The sequence below is a fragment of the Passer domesticus genome, chromosome 8 (assembly GCF_036417665.1).
Source record: "Passer domesticus isolate bPasDom1 chromosome 8, bPasDom1.hap1, whole genome shotgun sequence".
Lineage (NCBI taxonomy): Eukaryota > Metazoa > Chordata > Aves > Passeriformes > Passeridae > Passer > Passer domesticus.
The window spans coordinates 58487601-58507175 of record NC_087481.1 but is presented as its reverse complement, the minus strand read 5'-3'; the positions used below and the strand labels follow the sequence as shown (position 1 = coordinate 58507175).

Below are 19575 nucleotides of genomic sequence, written 5' to 3'. Positions count from 1 at the left end.
TTTAAGTTGGCAGGTGGTAGAGTTTACATTCTTTTATTGCATGTCCATTATAAATTCTTGACAGGTGCCACAGTGTCCTAATTTTATTTATTAATTATTTAGACCATGCTGATTTTTCAGAAAACCTGATTATACTCTTGAGGGACGAGACACCTTGCAGAGGGATGTAGATAGATGGGAGCATTGGGCAGTTGACAGTGACATTAAATTTAGCAAGAGCAAATGACAGACTCTTCACTGGTGACAAAGTAGTGCTGGACACAAGTGTAAATCTGAAGAGGGACAGCCGGAGAGCAGCCCTGCAGAAAGGCACTTGAGGCTGAGCCAGCACCGTGCCTGGGCAGCAACTGAGCAAAGCACATCCTATGGACATAAGTATCTCTTGACTTTTCTAATTATTCATTCCATAAAAAAGAAATAGAAAAAAAACTCTAAAAATACTTTTTAATTAGTGCAACAATGCATAAGGTAAATCTAGTTGTCTGTAAAATAGGTTATACACATATCTACATATGGAAATATGCAGATATGTGACTGTATAAACAAACTCATGGTATTTTTATATCCTTTTTGATCCCAAACAGCCATTTCCTAAAGTAAACCGAAACACAATTCCTTAAACTAGTTTTTCAAACTCAAAAATTTTGAAGTCTCAGTTCAACAGTTTAGTGAATTTATCAATAAGAGTTACATGTCTAAGTCCAAAAGCTTCCTGAAAATTGAGAATAACATTAATTTTAAAAATGGGTCACATAAACTCCATAGACAATCAGATAGCATCTCCCCAAAAGATTGCAGAAAACTTTCATTATCATCTTTTGATAAAGTTACTATAAAAAGCAGGTCTGAATAAAACCAAACTGCAACCTTCTATTTGCTGCAGTTTCAACCTTAAGAGTATCACTCCCCTTTTATAACTAAAATAATTTTGCTGAAGATGCTTACTGAAATATTCAGCAGTAAAAACTCAAATCACCCATTGCATGTGATTTGCTTTTAAGCCTTCGAATCAACACCACACTTATGACAAAGAACAAGGCTTCATTTCCTGCAATATTTTATGTCTAAACATGTCTTTTCACACCTGATTCTCAATTTTTTTACTGTCTTATAAAAGGTATTCTGCAGTGTTTTGTAAATGTTAGGGTCTTACTACTCCTTTCAGATTTCCAAAGATGTCCAGATCTACAATAATATGACAACAGAGTAAATCCCATGGTAAAATTGCATAATTAAAAAATGTTGAGAGAAGATTACCTGAATTCATTGTATTAAATTCAAAGTGACATATGAATCTTGGAAAGCACTTGATGATCGGCATAAAAGAAAATGCACTCTGACATTCTTTCTCCTTCTATCAAAAGACATTGTATATTTAGTTATATTTTTATCTATTATGTACATTTTTCTTTTATTGATCTAATAATTCTGATCTTCTTTAGTTGTCTACGTATTGCTCTAGAGAGACCAACAGAGACAGCAATGCTTCTAAGCCTTACAGGTGTTGGTTCTATAATAGCCACCCAGTGGTACACAAACTTGGAGGAGAATGCAGAAAGGCTGGAGACCTTGTTTGAGAGTGAGTGTTTGTGCTTGCCTTAGCTGGTGTGTGTATTGCTCCAGACTCTCGTGTGTGTGTGCTCAGGGCCTGTCTCCTGTCTCTTCTTTCTTTGCTCCTTACCAAACTCTGCTGCAGTTTCCCTAGGAGGTGAACTGCATGCAGGACCCACCATGTGGTTGACAGGTTGATCTTTCACACAGAACACTAACCTACTTAAAACAGATTTGGGGGTGTTTGTTTATGGTCATATGAAAGAATAGGATTTATATGGTGAGATGCACTGCCCCATGACATGGCCATCTGTAGTTACATGAACTATGGGGAAAAAATCCCCTGGATGTAACTTACATCTGCACAGATGCATTGCTTAAATCTGTAAAGACATCCTTCTTCATTAAGTTTTAAATGAAAAAACATTTCATGGTTTTCACCATTTCATGGTGAAAGCACCAGGCTGTGTGGTTGATATTTTCTTGTTTTTCAAAATTTTCATTAAAAACTCACAGAAACTAACATTTCTTTCCAGATTTGCTAAGCTTTGGTAAAACAACTGGGCAGACAGTTCATGTTCTTCAGAAAAGTAGAAGTCACAGGAAAAGGGATTCCATTAAAGGTAAGAATTAAAAGACTTAGTATGAAAGCCTGGCTATAAACACTAACTAGAGACTTTAGATAGATAGTTCACACGTCTAAGTGAAACCTTACAGATGAGCTGTTACAATTTTCTCTGAAACTTCTTAAAAGAGCTGGGAGTCAGAAGATACAATATCATAATTGGAGTAGCTATATTTTATATAAATAAAATTTGGGGAGGCTTTGACATAGCTGACCAAAAGCTAAATTTTTTTCTCCATTGAACAAATAAGGGGGTGTTACTAACAATGCAAATCAGGAGCACAGCATAGACAATAAAAATGGTATGGGATTATAACTCCAAAAAGATCAGTAGGATCTGCAGTGATTTTAGACAGTCTGCATTGTACACGGCATACTAGACATAAGAAATACCTGGCATCTTGTTGGAGAGAGGGGAAGAATTTCTGAGTAAAACAATTTCTAATATATTGCCTGTAAAATTGTACTGCTATTTTTCCATGCACAGGACTTACCTTTTAAAATAAGGTTTAATAAAATAAATTTTATTTATAGCTGGAACTGTCATAGAATTGAAGAAAGAGCTCAGATCAGAAATATTTCCTAGTTTTCTGTTTTTCTTTTTCAGAAAATGCTTCTTCAATATAGTGACAGTTAATATTTTTTAAAGAATGTTAAAGAACCACAAATATTAATCAAAGAGAGGATGTGTTAAATGATAGCACTTACAGCATTCTTATATTTAGTCATATTCGGAAATAACAATGGTTTTTAATACATTTTTATAGTAGAAGCAGATTCTCACAGCTCTCCCGGAGACGAAATAGAAGAGCAGACTGTTTGCACTTCCTCAGATCCTCCTGCAAGTCATCCATCGTTTTTTAATTGTGTCCTCTATGGTTTACCCAACATAATTCTGAAGTAATTTGTGTCAATCTTTTCATGCTGATCTAAGGAGAGGTGAGATTAAGAAAATGTACATATTGCTGTTTCAGATCTAAACAGTTTGATATTAGAATGTCAGGAAAATAGAATATATCGTGCAGAAATTTCAGTTAGTGCTCTAAGGTTTTTTTAACTTAGTGAATCCTTTAAAATTTGGTAAGGACCAACATATTGTAAAAAAAAGTGGCTTGATGCATGAATGGAATTGAAATGTCAGTGCAACGTCAGTGCTTCCATTTGGAAAAACATTTCCTTGATGTATTTTATTTTCACATGGACAATTCATCAGAAGTATAGCTAGAAAATTTACCAAACAACCTTATTCTGAATGAACTGATCTTTTTATGTGGAGGTAGAAAACAAATTCATGTTAAATAAAAAGGTTAATAATTTTTGCTTTCTTTATTTTCCTGTGTTTTTCTTTAATAACATTTCCAACAAAATTCCTAACTCCCAATCTCCCATCCATCCCTGCCCTCTGGCAGTGGAGCCATTCCCTGTGTCCTGTCCCTCCATCCTTGTCCCCAGTCCCTCTCCAGCTCTCCTGGAGCCCCTTCAGGCCCTGGCAGGGCTCTGAGCTCTCCTGGAGCTGCTCCTCTCCAGGTGAGCACCCCAGGTGTGCCAGCCTGTCCCAGAGCTGAGCTGCTCCAGCTCTCAGAGCAGCTCCAGGGCCTCCTCTGGACTCGTTTTTTTACTGGGGACTCCTGAGCTAGATGCAGTCTCCATCTGGACTTTCACAAGAGTGAAAAATTATTTCTATTATATTAATCAGTAAATTGTTTTAATTAAATAAAAATATTAAAATATTTTAAAATTTAAAATACTTATCTGATTTTTAAAATAATTCTAAAATATTCATTTATTTGACTATGAACTCTTAATTTTTACAATATTATATATTGTTCAGCAACCTGGAGGAAAAAAATCCTACCAACTAATGACCCAGAAATAAATTACAGTAGATACACCTTAGGACGTATGAGTTCTCTTGTCAAATGACATTGGCACAAGCCCAAACAACAAGAATAAGAGCTTCTGAAAATATTTCATCTACGTGGCACTACATCATTCCCATGCACTGTATTCATTCATACAAGAAATATTAAGCAGTTAGTGCTATTCCATGTATCAAGGGCTTTAAAATAACTTTCTGAATTATGTCTCAGCAACATAACAAATCACACTATCAATTAGCTTTTATAACAGAAATGACATTTCATAATATATTTGAGCCTGAAAAGAATTGGTCAGCTAAAATTTATGTAATCTGAAAAATGTGAGGAAGAAAAAAATCATGTTGAATTTATTAATGATATTCTAGGACAAGAACATAATTTGAGTTGTACGTGGCTGTCCAAGAAAAGTGTGTGGTTCTAAATAGTCTGCAGTAAAAAGCTGCAGCAAGTTTGCTACAAAATGATGAAACAAAAAAAAAAAAAGAATCTCTGTCATTAGTCCCTGGTGTAACCTCTTCAAAATTATACTTCCTTAAGCAGTCATTCAAGGATTTCATGTCACATGTGTGTCTCTCTCCACAGAGGTGCCGTGGCTGGCCCTGTCAGCAAGGCTGCTGTCCCTGCTTTGCAAAGGGATGCAGTGGAGCAGACTCCAAAACAGAGCAGCTGCTGCTGCAGGTGTTTGTAGGCAGGGAACTTAGAACAGATTTGAATGTAGTGAGATCATTCCCATAATTATTTAAGACCATTCACCTTGAGTTTGAACAATAATTTAGTGATTTGACAACCTTTTAAGCCTTCCAACCTGTGCTTTGGCACCGTCTGACCTGGAAGCTCTCCCAAAATAGGGTATCAGAGGGAATTCAACCATCCTATATGAGTGTAAATCCTTTCTTCTCTTGCATGTGGATGAAAGACCAGCTCATCGCTGTAAAGTCACCAGGAAATCTCTCATCCCTTAAAGTCTTTCCTGGGTATTAATTCAAGCCTCCAAATGCAGTGTCTTCATGTGGACATAGTGACAGATTATCAGCATGGGTTTCAGAGATGTGGTCAAGTTAAAATTGAAGGCATGCCTATGTACCCTGGAATATTTTCTGGTTGTTGGAAGACCCAGATTGGTACTCAGGTGATAAATTGATGGAATACTTCTCAGCCAGTAATAGAAGAGCATGAGGGATCTTTCATGAAAGTAGTAGCATTTTCAAAAGTAGCAGGCACAACAGTCTTCACTTCAGAATAAGAGAGGAAACGTATTTAATATATTGCAGCTTTCCAGATGGCTACTTAAGGCTTATGGTTACTTACAACTTACTCAAAAGGAACAATTTTAGATCACTTAATGGCATTTTTATAAAAACGCAGTATGGAATGTTAACAATATTGCTGGATAAAATATCAATTCTAATATTTCCTGAAATATGAATCTTGATACCTATTATATGTATGTATACTTTTAAATATACTAAAATAAACATTGTAAATGCAATAGTCTATCTATGAAAAATGTTTTCTTCCTCTGCCAAATGAGTGCTTGAAGTCAGTGCTGAGTTCAAACAGTTAAAAGCAACAAAATAAGGACCCCTTTCAGAAGTAAAGGCCAATATTTTGGGCTAGGAAGGTATAAGAAATTAAAAGGGTGTTTTGTGACAGTTTCCTATACTATGGGAAATATTTAGGAAGATATTTCTTTGTCACTGAATAATTACTGTGATTTATTTTCTCTTTGTTTCATAAAGCGCTTCATCCTCACACTTGATGGCAGAAGAGGGTGAAAACTGTCAAGATTAAATGGAAAGTGATCAGTACTGAGCTTGAGTAGAACATCCTTTCCAGTAACTGAATGTTCATGACTTGTCATTTTTCTTGATAGTCTCATACTTGATGTTTAGCATTTGAAATTGTTAGGAGAAACTAGATGTTTACAAAGATGTACAGCTTTTCCAGAAATCAGGGCTGCACTTATTAAGATTTGTGTTTATTTCCTGAAAAGATATCTAAAAATATTTTTATATTGTTCTGGCTTTTTTGATGACTTAATTTTCTTAAACAAATTAAAGTTAATGTCATACGTTTCTTAGCAAGGTGGATGGTTATGACTTCTGGTTTTTACAGGCCTACCATAACCATAATCAACAATTTCACAATTCCAAGTTGGCATAAATTATCTATGCTATAGATACACTGAGATAAGCTGTAGATAATAACAGTGAAGTAAATGAAAGAATCAGATTCATTATTGTCTAAAATTATTTTTAATTTTGAATGTTTTTTTCTTAATTTTTGCCCAAGTATGTCAATTGTGAAAGAAGTTCAGGGAGAGGTCCAGAAAGCAAAGAAAAAACCAAAACAAACCTGAGTTTTCCAGAAGTGCAGATGGTAATTTTCCTTGACAATCATAAACTGTACTGGCTTCTGTGTGAAAACATTATGTAATACAGGTGTTTTATTATCTGACTGGATACTGGGTAGTAGATCGAATTTATATCACAGCAACAATGTCCACACTGCTCTTCTCTGTCTTCTTTTTGATGCCAAAATTTTAAGAAAGAGATCAGTGCTCCCAGTGTGTTTTGATTAGTGAAATGAAGACATGCTCATAATCTATCAGTAAGGGAGAACAGTTTCATAAGGTAGACAGAAGTGTCCATTTGGAAAACTACAGGCAATGGCTTTGAGAACAACCTCTTAAGTATAAAGTGATTTTGATGAGAGAAGAGTGACAGTGGAATTACAGTTAAGACCTATAATCTGCAATATCCTGGAAGAAGAATGTAGGGAAACAAGTTTGTGATGAAAACATCTGCTCAGAGCAGACATCTTGACCTTCATTCTGGTCATAATGGGCTTGTCTGCTGGAGTTCTCAGCATCGTAGAAGCAGCCAGAACAGTCTGTTCTCCCGCTGATGTATATTAATTACCTGTCAATACACCAGGAGAGAATTAACTAAGATTTCTTAAAGGAACAAAAGCATGGTTTTCAGAAATATTTGCAGTTCTGTCATGTCCTCAGAATTTATCTGAGCCTGTAACTGTTGAAGTAGGTTACAGAGTAAAAACAGAGTATGGAGAACGCTACAGCTGAGGTATGTAGATGACCACCTGTACTTTGGTTAATCGCGACAGTGAGGCAGCAACTCAATTGCATAGATCACTATGCATGGTACTGACATGGAGTTCCTACCTTGTCATTCTGCATCTAAGCCTCTCTGGGCCATTTTTTTTTTCTGATGATTAGCAAGTAATCCTGTCACTGTCACTAAAAACACAGGTGCATGCTTTCTCCTGCATTGCTGCTCAAGAAGCTCAGGTACACATGGATACCGAGGTGCAGGCATAGAGTGGGAGCAGACTTCTTCCAGCTGAGGCAGATTTCACCATGGAGATACAGTGCCAGTATGCTTTGCTTGTGGTGTGTCTGCTGCAGCAAAACATCACTGACATAACTACCTTCTGAATTTTTATCATATATGGAACAGAAGCTGTTTCCAGCTTTTAAGTTATAACAGCACAGCTTTAGCTTTTCATCACATGTGATCTGTGTGGGCACCAGATAATTAAGAGGTATTTAATCTGTAAGGATTTGTCCCTTGCCACTCCATGATGGGCCTGCATGTGCAACTGGATGCACAGTTTGTGTAGCAGAAAAAGGAAGGCACAGTCCTAGTGACCGCCAGAATGGCACAGAAGCCAACCCTGAGATATTTGTAACCAGGTATTGCTATCAAGTACTTACACACTGGTTGTCTTCCTGACACAAAAGCATATACTACATATACCAGCATATACCAGCAGAAACAGAATTTAAGCACTACTATTCCCACAAGTAAAGGAAATATTTGTTTTGCTCCTTTGATATAGTCACATCTGTGCCCTTGGGCAGTATCTGTGTTTGCACCAGCACACTGGCCTCTGTGCTGGTTTTATAGTTTTCAGTTTTTTCTCCTCCAACAGAGTTCACTGGTATTTCTCCTGAATGACATTTATTTCATCTGCAAATACCTACTTATCATTTTTTGGTTATTAGTATTGCAAGATGGCATTAGGATCTGAAGTGGGATGCACATTGAAATAAATTTGCACTGGAATTCCACAAACCTTTGCTTCTTCATCAGTGTGATTCAAGGGACATATTGCCTACATCTGTACTCAATCAAACAGGGCTGTGTTGGCCAATATAATCTAATTGTTTGACATTTTTATAGTAATTCATTGAGACTAAAGAGAGATGACTACATTAATATCTTGATGCAGCTAGATAATAGTTGAGATATAACTGGTGTGCCAAATTGCTGAAAGGCCCCTAAATTCTCGTACAGATTTTTAACTATTTGTGACATAGGAAAGGAAAGAGACTTCAATATAAAGTAATAAAGAGAAAAAATAGTACAATCTATAATATTAAGTATTATAATAAAGAACATTATCATAAATTTTCTAGGAATCTTCTCTTCACCAATCATTTAAAATTATACTTCTCAATAATTGAGATGAGAATTATTGTTAATGCTCATGACTCTGTTTTCTTGGATAATCATTTTCACTGAGGTCATAATTAAACAAAAATGTTCTTACCATATAATATGCATATTATTCCTCTAGCTAGACTGTGAACAAATATGTCAAATAGGTCTGCCTTGTGTATATCTGTGAGAACATGCAGGCTGGAATAGTGATGGAGGAACATCATGGACACTCTAAACATATGTGAATGCTGAACCTGCTTAGGCTTGGACCTCATCTCACTTTCTCTCCTTTCCAAGTGCATTTGTTGGGGGAAGGAGTCTCCTCTGAGTGGGATGTCAGATCTGCAGGTAAGCAACCAGAGGGAAAATATTAGAAGTGTTTTATTTTGGAGGTGTTGCTCTGAACACAGTGAAGAAATGAATGGAAATAAATGCTTTATAATGTTACATTAATTTATCTGTTTATAATGAGATACAAATAGATTATTTAGAAGCTAATTCGCATCAGAGCTATGATGGAATAATCTGGTTTATGGTGAACTTCTGGTAGAGCTTATCTTCAATAACGATCTTTGCCCCTCTCCATGCCATTGCACTTTGAAAAAGAACTCCTCCAGCAGTGCTCTGCAGTACATGTGGTTTTAGGAGAAACAAAATCTGTATGTTAAGACATTTGTATCTTCCAAAAGCAGTAAGGAAGCCCCAGAGAAGCTGTGTTGTTTGTTGTCAAAGCAAGAACACGAACATTTTGTAAAGTTTGTAAAGACATTCAGTGTCTGAGCTTTCACCATCATACCTGCAAGTAGGTGATGAGGTGAGCTGATCTTATGACCTTTAAAATGTATCCTTTTTCTAAATTTGAGGCTATGAAAAATAACTTGCACAATGTACTTTCGAACCTCAGTATTTTATGCCTTACTGAAATTATTTTTGAAAACTATTTTGGATATTTTCCCCCATGCTCAAATGTTCATGTCATGCTCTTACCACATACTGCAAAAATGTGTCCCTTTAATCACTGTGCACATCTCTGAACCCCTAGTTTTGTTTGTAATTAAAAAAAAAAAAATTATTGTGTTATATTGAAAGACTTAACCTAGATCCTAGGAGCCCTGTAATATTTTGCTCCCAGGCTGATACTCTTCTGGTTGGCCCACCATGACAATGTATCAAGGTGTTCACACTTTTTAAAATGTACTTTCTGGAAAGTAAGTAGGAAAAAGGGTATCCTCCGCCTCCCAAAAAGCATTACTGAAGACGTTTTAAGATGAAAATACCCATTGATTCTATTATTCTTTGCTTCTATCAGAGATGGGTACAGAGACAGCTTGCTGTTTTCTACTGCTTTCCATACATTTTTACATAATTTCCATGCGTTTTTACATTGTTTTTTTCTTTGTAATTACTTTATTATTGTTGCTTTATTTTGTACTACAGAGTGATACTTTACATATCCTCACCTTCTCCAGAGATAAAATAATTCTGTTGCTTTTAATTAAACACTAGCACTTCTGCCAATTCTTCATGATTTAATATATGTAATACCATTAACTTGTGATTAACCTAGGTCAATATATCCTTGAAAGAGAAAATCAGAGTCTTAAATGCAAGAATTTTCACTTTCAAATCATATCTGTCTGTTTTAACGGACTAATGAGCACAAAAAGCTGCACAATTAATAACTGAATACCATACTCTTCCTATCTCACATTATTTCCAAAACATTTTAAAAAGGCATATACATTTGTTCATTGTTCTGCTACAGATAACACAGGATTAAAGAATGTCCCTGTCAGAATAAGGATGTTTAGGATTGAGCCCTGCAGAAGTTCAAGCCAAAATTACACTCTAAAAGGCAGTCACCTCAGGAAATTTTGTGAGATTAATAGGAAAAGTGTACAGTCTTTTGCAGTGAGTTTTCACATGTGCAGCTCATGATTTTATTTGTAGTCTAACTCCTCTCTTTGGATCTTACCATCCCAAAATGAAATCAGGGCAACAGAATCTGAACATCCTTCTAATCAGAAAAGGATCTGATGCTTCCTAACCTCTCCTCTTCTGCAAAGGACACCTTGTAGAAAAGGTCCAAAGGGCTTTTGTGAGATACAAAACAAAGACCATGACTGTCCGTGGTGTGAGTGCTGTGAGGGGCAGGAAGAGACGGCCAAGGCCAGAGTGGCTCAGGGACACGCTCCATGCCTGTCCTTCCACCCCAGCAGGCAGCTACAGCTCACCTTCTCACGAGTCATACTCAAACCAGTCTCTGCAACATACCAGCGTTTCAGGATATGCTTTGTGCTGGATGTCTGTATTACCTTTTCCTGACTCTCCAGCATCTCCAGCTGCTGCAGGAATGGTTCTTGACTTCCAAGTCAGCAAGGTACTGCCTAGGGACTAGCTTTGAGCACAGGTGTCTCAGGTAGTCCCACTCTTTTTCAAGGCAATATAGTTTTTCAAACATTAACTTAAGAGAAAGCAGGAAAAAAAAACCTGATAGAAAGAAAATTTCTGTATTCTGTGTAAAATAATTCTATTTTTTGGAAGTAAAACTGAACCATGGATGATTCATTCCATATCATATTTCTATAGCTAAGGCCCATACAGGATGGAGCTAGTGTAGCTTCTTCTATACCATTATGGAGCAACAATTATTCCAGCTGGCATTGTTCTAATGTCTTTTCTAGAAATAATGGTTTTCCATCCTAAAGCATTTAAATACAGTCAGCCTTTGCATTTTCTCCTAAAATACATTCAATTAAAGATGGATTTTGTATAGGATTAAAATTCCAATGTGCCTTAGCACAAGCTTAGTTCTTAGCAACACTTCATACAATGATCCCCAACACTCTGTAAAACAGAAGTCTGTCTTTATTACACTCATAACCTGGTTTGACTTTTCATGTGCAAGTGACATTCCACTAAAGCTAAATATATTGCTGCACTTCACTGTGCAAATTAAATATGAGATGGAATACAGACATGGAAAGCTGGGAATTTCCATTAGTTTTCACTGTTTACAGAAGAAGTATCTGTGTTATAGTCCTTGTTTCTGAAAGTGGAGATGTAGTAACAAGTTAATAATTTATTCTGGAATCAGCAGCCCAACTAAAGCAGTGAGGATGTGACTTAAGCAGAAACAGGCACTTAAGGAGTGGAGGCAGAGAGACACACAGCGGTGTGCTGCAAGTTGGTTGTGGATTGGGAAGAGAAATGCAGTGGAGGAAGGGACTCACCTTATGGATGGGTGTTTGACTGCACCCATAGAGCCAAGCAGCTCTTACAGGCCCTGAGGAGCCTGGGACCTCAAAAGCTCATGTCCACAGGACCACAATGTCCTTTCCCAGTGACAACAAATCTTTATATTTGGTGACTGTAACAATGAAATACACTGTAGCATTGTATTAATGATCCCAGCTCCTACTCTACATGGGACACATTTTGTTTTCTGAAGCTGTCAAAAGGGCCAAAGGTTGTCGGCTTCTGCGTTCATCCTCAGTTTTCCTCTTAGAAATGGTGCTATGAACTGCCATGGGGGCCATCTCTCTGCCTCTTCTGTCCTGGGTTGGCGCTGCTCTCTCTGAAGTCAGGTTCATGTTGGACTCTGCAATTCCTATGGCACTGCAACTGAACAATTGAATCAGACACTGCCTGAACTAAAAGGGTGAAAAAACAGGAGATCAGTAAAAACACATAAGAAATGTAAAAATTATTCTATACATCAATCTGTATATTAGCTAAAAGTCTTGGAAATTCTCTCATGAATCAGTTGGGAATATAAAGAAATAATCCTATAAAATAGATTTGCCTATGCCACCACGAAGAACTCTAAACCTAAAAACTAACTGTGTTCTGAAAAGGGTCAATCTTAATCTAGAAAATAATTTTTCTGCTTCTAGGTAATCATATCTAATGGACATGATTGGTCATTTCTCCAGACCCATGCTTTCATATACTAAATTCCTGGCTCCTCAAAGATGGGTTTTTATTGTTTCATCCACAAACAGGGTAAAGTGTAGCACACATCTACATGTGATGTGGGAGATCAGGGTGCTGTACACAGGATGTGAGACAAGTAATAGCTCTCTCTGCAGGACTGGATAAATAGATTCAACATTTTTTATTTAACAGTCACTTAACTGTTTTTCTTTATTTAATTTATTGGCTTGGTGTCACCACTCAGTTGCTGCATTCGTTGCAGAAATCTGCCCATGTTTATTATCATGTCTGTTATCACAGTGAGCACACAGCATGCTGGTTCATCCCCATGTCAAGTCTTTTTTTCTGCATCCAATCCTCTGCCCTCATTCCAGAGAAAAAAGCTCTCTGCTAAATGGGCATGTGCAATACTTCTACCCCTCTGCACATAAACCACAAATGCCTCATTTCCCCAAGACAGATTCAAGCTTTGAAAATGTGCACCCCACCTCAAGATCAACTTAATGGTGTTGCGTTCTTAAAGAATTATTGAAATATATTGGGACAGTCGTGAGACGATAATTTTCATGCAGAAAGCTAACTCATGTTTCCTAAGGGCTGATTTTCCTTTATAATATCTAAACCTAATGATTATTAGCATTTATATTTCAATAACGCTCAGAGGTTTACACTATCTTCCACCAGGCAAATTATTTTTTTCATTCTAAATGCTGGATATTGTAATGCTTGTTAGCTAACACATAGGTAGGTAGAAATAATTCATTATAAAGCAAGACAAAATAGCAAAATATGAGTGTTAGAGACACTCAGAGCATACAGTACCTGTTTGTTCATAAAGACATAAATAATTGGATTATAAACAGTAGCTGTTTTGGAAAAGAAGGCCGGAAGTGCTGCCAGACAAGGATCCAGCTCAATGGAGGGATATACAGTGACTAGGATGGAAAAGGTAGCGTATGGCATCCAGCAAATTAGAAAGGCAACGATCATAAAAACAACCATTCTAGTCACTTGTCTTTCAGGTCTCCTGGTAGTTCCCAGCCTGCCTTGTGCATCTGACACCTTTTAAGAAAAGAGAAAAGGTTCTAGAAAACAAACAACAAGGTGTCCAACCAGTGACTTTAGTGAGCTGTCTAGCTGCCACGCTAGAAGGAAAGGCCTGCTCTTCCCAAGGGCAGCAGCACAGAGGCACGGGTGCCGAAGCTACTGCTGAAGGACACGAATTACCATACACCAGCATTAGTAAATGTTCCTTTGCTTAAGAATCTTTATATTTTTATTGTCAAAGTGAAAAAGAAGAACATCATGGTGAGTCATAAGCAGATACTGAGCTAAATTAAAGCACTTTCTGTTCCATGTAGCTTTTGCAGACAGCTGGGTGTCTGGCATGCTGCTGAGGCTGTGCAACCTCCTCACCTAGGGGCAAATGCACACCAGGGGAGTCTGTCTGGCTCAGTGGTGCTTTATGGCCCTCCCCAGAAGAGCATTTATGAACTAATGATATCAGAATTAAAGTGGGATTGGGGCATTTAGTAGGGATGCTCTCCCTCTTTTCCTCAGTGATCATGCAAGAATCTTAAGCGCAGAGGTTCACACAGAAATTAGCTGATGTCAAACAGTGTCTTTCTGGGAAACATCCCTGATTGGTTTCTGATGACTTAGCAAAACAAGACGCTGTTATGAAATGCTATTTTACATGAGAAATAATTAATAACTCTGTATGGCTCCAGAAAAACCTGATGCCCTGTCTTGCAATGTTACATTCTAATAAAATAAGATTTGTTTGCATAAGGTGCCTTTTAACTTCCTGCAGTAATGTTAGAACTCTATGGAGACATTTTCCCTAATACTTTTGAACTGCACTGGGAGAATTCAACGTTTGTGCTTAAAGAGGTATAGATGCACCTCCTAGGAAGGGCAATGTCCTCACCTCTGTAGAAAGTTGCAATTTGCATCAGTTTTTACCAAATATAAACATACCAACAACATCAACAACAATAACAACAACAATAATTAATTGTTACAATAACTGCAAGTTATTAGGCATTAACAAAGGCTGTGTTTGGTAATGATAAGATAGTCCCTGCCAATATATGAGATTTCTATAGCATTTTTTTAATGTATGCTGTTCCTACATAGAGAGTGGCCCAGCTTCCCTTTCAGCAGATTGCAGTCTCCTGAAAAAGGAACACAATCTCTTTTATTGCACTTTCAAAGATTTCATATTTGTCTCATATCAGTCTGGTATTTTTTTCACGTATAGCTTTTCCTTTCTCTCTAAATACTGGTAAAGAAAAACATACTGGTGCTTTATCTTCCAAACAAAGGAATACTGCCACAATAATTTACCTCTATAGTAAACTGCTATTTTTTTATTTTCCCAAAGATTAATTTCTCTGATCAACTTTGATGCTGCAGTGAAAGCTACAGTTGGCATTGGAAAGCTGGGGGCACTGGGACTGACGACTGGCAGATTATTCCACTCAGGAACAATCCTGCACTGTGACAAAGGTGGGACAAAATGCATGAAGAGGGATGGTTGGGAACATCAAGACACCAGTTCTGGTGTTTGGATCTCTCTCCGCTCATTGTAGTCAGATTTTTGAAAATGAGCTTAGTTGTGAGATACAATCATATGGCAATTCAGTATAGATTTACAAAAAGTGTCACAGGTACTGGCTTTTCAGAGCTTTGTAGTAAAAAGAAATATCAATATTGTCCCAGAATCTTGTTCCCAAATCCTAGACCAAATAGGAATTTTCCTGTTCTATTGTCTTCTTTATCACATTTTGCAGCTTATCCTTTGGATCAGGTCAACACAACCACTAAAGAAAATTCAAAAGCTTTTCTCAAGTTATTAAAATATTCCTGGACAATCTAATATTTTGTTTCTTAAACAGCAGGGCATTATTTGCAAAGGCTACATCTTATTTTGAGTATATTACTAAGTAGTAGGCAGCACTCTTAAAATTTACAACTGCGGTCATTTTAAGACGCATTCTAATTTTCCTGGTCTGAGTCTTATGAAATATCACTGAATTGAAGCATAATTGTGAACAAAGCAGTACTGGATCATTCTGTTTATTTATGAGGTAGACATTCTTTCACTTGTATGATGTTTGACTAATGAGATGTACTGATAAGTGATGTGAACTCCACACTCTAAAACCCCATTTCTAACTGTAGCATGAATTTCTGTTTGTAAGGATAATTATATAATAAGGGATATAACTGAGTGTGTTTGCTGCCTGCAAATCTGACCTGCTTATGTCTGATCTTTACAGAAAATTAAACACAGTAATTCTAAACTTTTACATGCATACAATTTTAAAAGTTTTCTTATGGGTGCTTCTTCTTACCTTTTTTAACTTCCACACCAGTTTTCCATAGGATACCAAAATCACCAATAAGGGTACTATAAAACAGGTGGTGAAGAACGTAATAATGTATGTACGGTCAGCATAAGCTCCTGAGTACCTGTATAAAATACAAAATACCTCTGTATGTATTACTATTACGTGTTCTTATGATTTTCTAGGAATATTAATCTTTATTTTCAAAGATGCCACTAGTATCTTTGTCAAATGTTTTTATTCAACATGCCCCCTTTGCAGCTCTAGTCATATCCCCAGACGGAGCCCTGGGCCATTTCCCTGCCCAGGGATCCTACAACTATAGACACAGTATGAAAGGACTGTGGGGCTGATTACATGGGAAGGGACATGTAGTCCAACCTCCTGCTCCAAGTAAAGCCAGCTAGGGGGTCAGACTAGCTGGCTCAGAGCGTTATCCAGTCTATCTCTTTGCCCTTTGACTCTTGACAAAAAGCACAAGGTCTAGGGTGATTATTTTCATTAGAGATGGAGGCTCCAACCTTTAGAAATTTTTGTTTTAGAAACTGATCATGGAAAATTTTGATCAGTTTTATTACAACTTTCTTTACATCTGATTTTTTTTCAGAGATTTACATAATCTTTAACCCTTTCCTTTAAATTCCTGGCCCTGAGGCATCCTGAACCGCAAGTTTCATATTTTTACCATCCTCTGTGAGAGTGGCCTTACCAGTTAGGCTCACAAGTAGTTCCAATCTTACTGGGAGTGTAACTGCTCCAACCAGTTGTTGGTGGAAAGGTCCAAATGAAGGAAAAACTCCACACAAAGACAATACCTAGAGCTGCATGCTTCCCCCTCAAGCGTGCATTTCTCGGCAGGCAGCAGATCACAACATACCGCTCAAAAGCCAGCAGAGCAAGAGACCAGAGAGCTACAATGCCTATAGCAAGAGAACACAGCATCAAATTTGGGTAGATCACTGAACAGCAAACACCATTCCAAATTACAGAATCCCTGAACTGTTTATTTTGAAAAGCATCTCTGGAGGTCATCACTCCCCCTCAAGCACTGTCCATCTAGTAGGTTGTTCAGGACCAAGTCCAGCTGGGTTTTGAGTATCTTTGGAGATGAAGATTCCACAACCACTCTGGGCAGCCAGTTACACTCTTTGACTACCCACAACACCAGTCACCTTTTCTATCAACACAAGTTATGAAAGGATGGGCAATTTATGTGCATTATTTAATGAAGAGCATAAGAATTTAATGTTTGTCCAGTTTGGCAGTCTACAGTAAAAGGGCTACAAAACCAAGCAGCTAATCAGGCCAGTTAAGTGATTAGGACTTGCACTTTTAGTTCTATTTATGTGCATTATTTAATGCACATAAATTTTTATTTATTTATTTATTATTATTTATTATTATTTATTTTATTATTAATTAATTAATTTCTTATTATTTATTATTATTATTTATTTATTATGCACAAATAATTATTTAATGAAGAGCATAAGAATTTAATGTTTGTCCAGTTTGGCAGTCTACAGTAAAAGGGCTACAAAACCAAGCAGCTAATCAGGCCAGTTAAGTGATTAGGACTTGCACTTTTAGTTCTACACTGAAAAGCTGCAAATTATGTGTAGCATCCAAAGTAATTAACTAAAATCTTCAAAACATTATCTTTGCAAAAATTATTTCACGCTATCAGAAAACTCAAACTTGCAGACAGCTGCCCGCAACAACAAATTGTCAGTTTAGGCACATGTTACCTGGTGGGACACCAAAATCTTGAAACAGCCTGATCTTTCTCCATAGGACACAGCTTACATGCCACAAACTGATGTAGAAGCATTGTCCCTCAGCGACATTCCCTCTGTCTAACTTAAACAGGCAGAGAGCAGCTGTGGGATTCCTTTACAGGCTGAGGATCAGCACTGTGTGATTTAGAGCAGGGACAAGCATTACTGGCTGTCTTTATGCAGCTTCAGAGACAGGGACAGGACACAGGAATGAGTGTCTGTCTTAAGTGAGTAAATCCCCCATTCTAAACTAATATCCCATTTACTCTGCAGAGATGTATTTACATGGGGTATTGTGTAGTGAGGATTTTTCCTCTTAGAGTACTTCTAATTTTTTTTTGTAGTAAGTGAACAAAGCCACGAAAAAAAATCACAAAAAGATGTTGGGTGTGCGGGCTGACTGTTACAGGTGTGTCCCTGCTCCTCAGAGCCTCTGGAAGACAGAGAACACAAGATATTCTGTGCCCTGAGATTTTCTACAGTTTATGGGCAGCCAGTCACTCTCTTTCTCTCTCTCTTATTTATGTGTATCTGCACACACAAATACAAATATTGAAAATAGCTATGCATAAGAACTTTTTTCCTGAATTTTTTTTTACTATAAGCTCCACAATGCTGCTATTATATTGGGAGGCTTTTCCTCATTCTGTGAAACATATTCAATGATCAGTACACATATATGACAGGGATAGAGAGATATATTTTTCACTTTCCACTACAGAATATATGTAACAGGGGAAATTACCAGTGAATTGAAAGGCATGCAAAGTCAGTGATTTAGGAAGCTGCAATAGAATACATTGAAGGAAGTTGAAGGAAAATAATATACAACTACAAACAAAATCAAGCTTACCAAAAAATGTGACAGCAAATCCTTCCAATACGCAAGCCCAGTATCCCATAAAAAAATAACCTTTTAGATTTGTTAAAAAGCTGATGGTACCACCAGTCAGTGACACCAGGAAATCAGCCACAGACAAATTGACTATAATATAATTGACAGGTTGTCTCAACTGCTTGAACTTAAAAGTTACCAGGATTACAGCCAGGTTCTCAGCAAGTGACAGGGAGGTCACCAACAACATTACTGCTGCCAGAAGCCTGAATTGCCAGGGCTGGATGGAGTCCAAGGGACGACGGAAGGGATCCCATCTGGCAGAAGCAGAGTAACTGGGCAAGAGCGACCCATTTTCAAATGCTCTGAATGCATCCATTACTTTGTTCAGTAGCAAAAATAATATCATATAATATTGGAGTTTCAAATAATATTCAGGATTAAAAGAAGATGTTTGCTCTCTCCAACAGAAGTGTGAACAAACTTCTCCTTCTGCTCTCCAATAATAACCGAGGAAAAAATGTTTCAGTTGGAGGAACGTTTAGTGCTACAGAGTAGAAGTGGGAAGAGGATTAGCAAGAATATCTCTTAGAGCAACATCTGCCCCTCTCTGCTCACTGTCTCTCTCTCACTGCAGCTGTGCTTTATCTGTAGTAGATTTCCTCCTCCTGCAGCAGCCAGCAGTGCTGAAATACCCCTCAGCTCAGCCCTACTCCGTTGAGAAAAAAAATCAGTGTTTACTTGGGAGCCTCCCACACTCCCATCACTTTAAAAAGCAAGTCTAGCTGCTGAGAGGGAGTTGCCTGTGGTGAGCCAAAGAGCTTACAGGAATTTGGGAAAAGCGACTGTAATGCTGAAAGCAAAATAATGTCATGTTTGACATTGTGCTGACCCTTTTCATTGGGTGGTTCCCAAAGAATTCTCCATGGGTGAACTTTTCTCTACAGACCTTCAGAAACCAACAGATAAGGCCACACATAGAACCAACAGGGAGCAAAACCAGACCTAGGGACTCTTTTCCTCTAGCTGCACAAGATTAGATCCCACTGTCTCTTAGCAAAGCAGTTATTTTTTTGTTAATCAACCTGACTATCTCAGATAATCAATAAATGAAAATAAATGTCCTAAATATTTCACTTGCTCAGAGGTAT

The 19575-nt window shown here is 37.4% G+C and overlaps 2 protein-coding genes across 20 annotated transcripts in view; one reads left to right on the top strand and one right to left on the bottom strand.

The window, feature by feature from the left end:
- CFAP46 (cilia and flagella associated protein 46) overlaps window positions 1-3501 on the top strand; it is a 75309-nt gene extending 71808 nt beyond the window's left edge. For 16 of the 19 annotated variants that reach the window (XM_064431666.1, XM_064431663.1, XM_064431665.1 and 13 more), the window contains 3 exons: window positions 1443-1579; window positions 2088-2174; window positions 2944-3501. In XM_064431666.1, the coding sequence (XP_064287736.1) occupies window positions 1443-1579; window positions 2088-2174; window positions 2944-3080 (361 nt within the window). In that variant the 3' untranslated portion in view covers window positions 3081-3501. Of the gene's footprint in view, window positions 1-102; window positions 376-1442; window positions 1580-2087; window positions 2175-2943 lie in introns of those variants that run through there. The other 3 variants (XR_010367749.1, XR_010367750.1, XR_010367751.1) reach the window with 3 other exon arrangements.
- Window positions 3502-9173: 5672 nt separating this feature from the next.
- LOC135306989 (vertebrate ancient opsin-like) lies at window positions 9174-19029 on the bottom strand. Its single transcript, XM_064431681.1, is given in 6 exon segments — window positions 9174-12000; window positions 12002-12175; window positions 13281-13520; window positions 15818-15935; window positions 16521-16731; window positions 18443-19029. Coding segments are annotated over 6 exon segments (1158 nt in total). The 5' UTR covers window positions 18834-19029; the 3' UTR covers window positions 9174-11976.
- Between the last annotated feature and the right edge of the window lie 546 nt (window positions 19030-19575).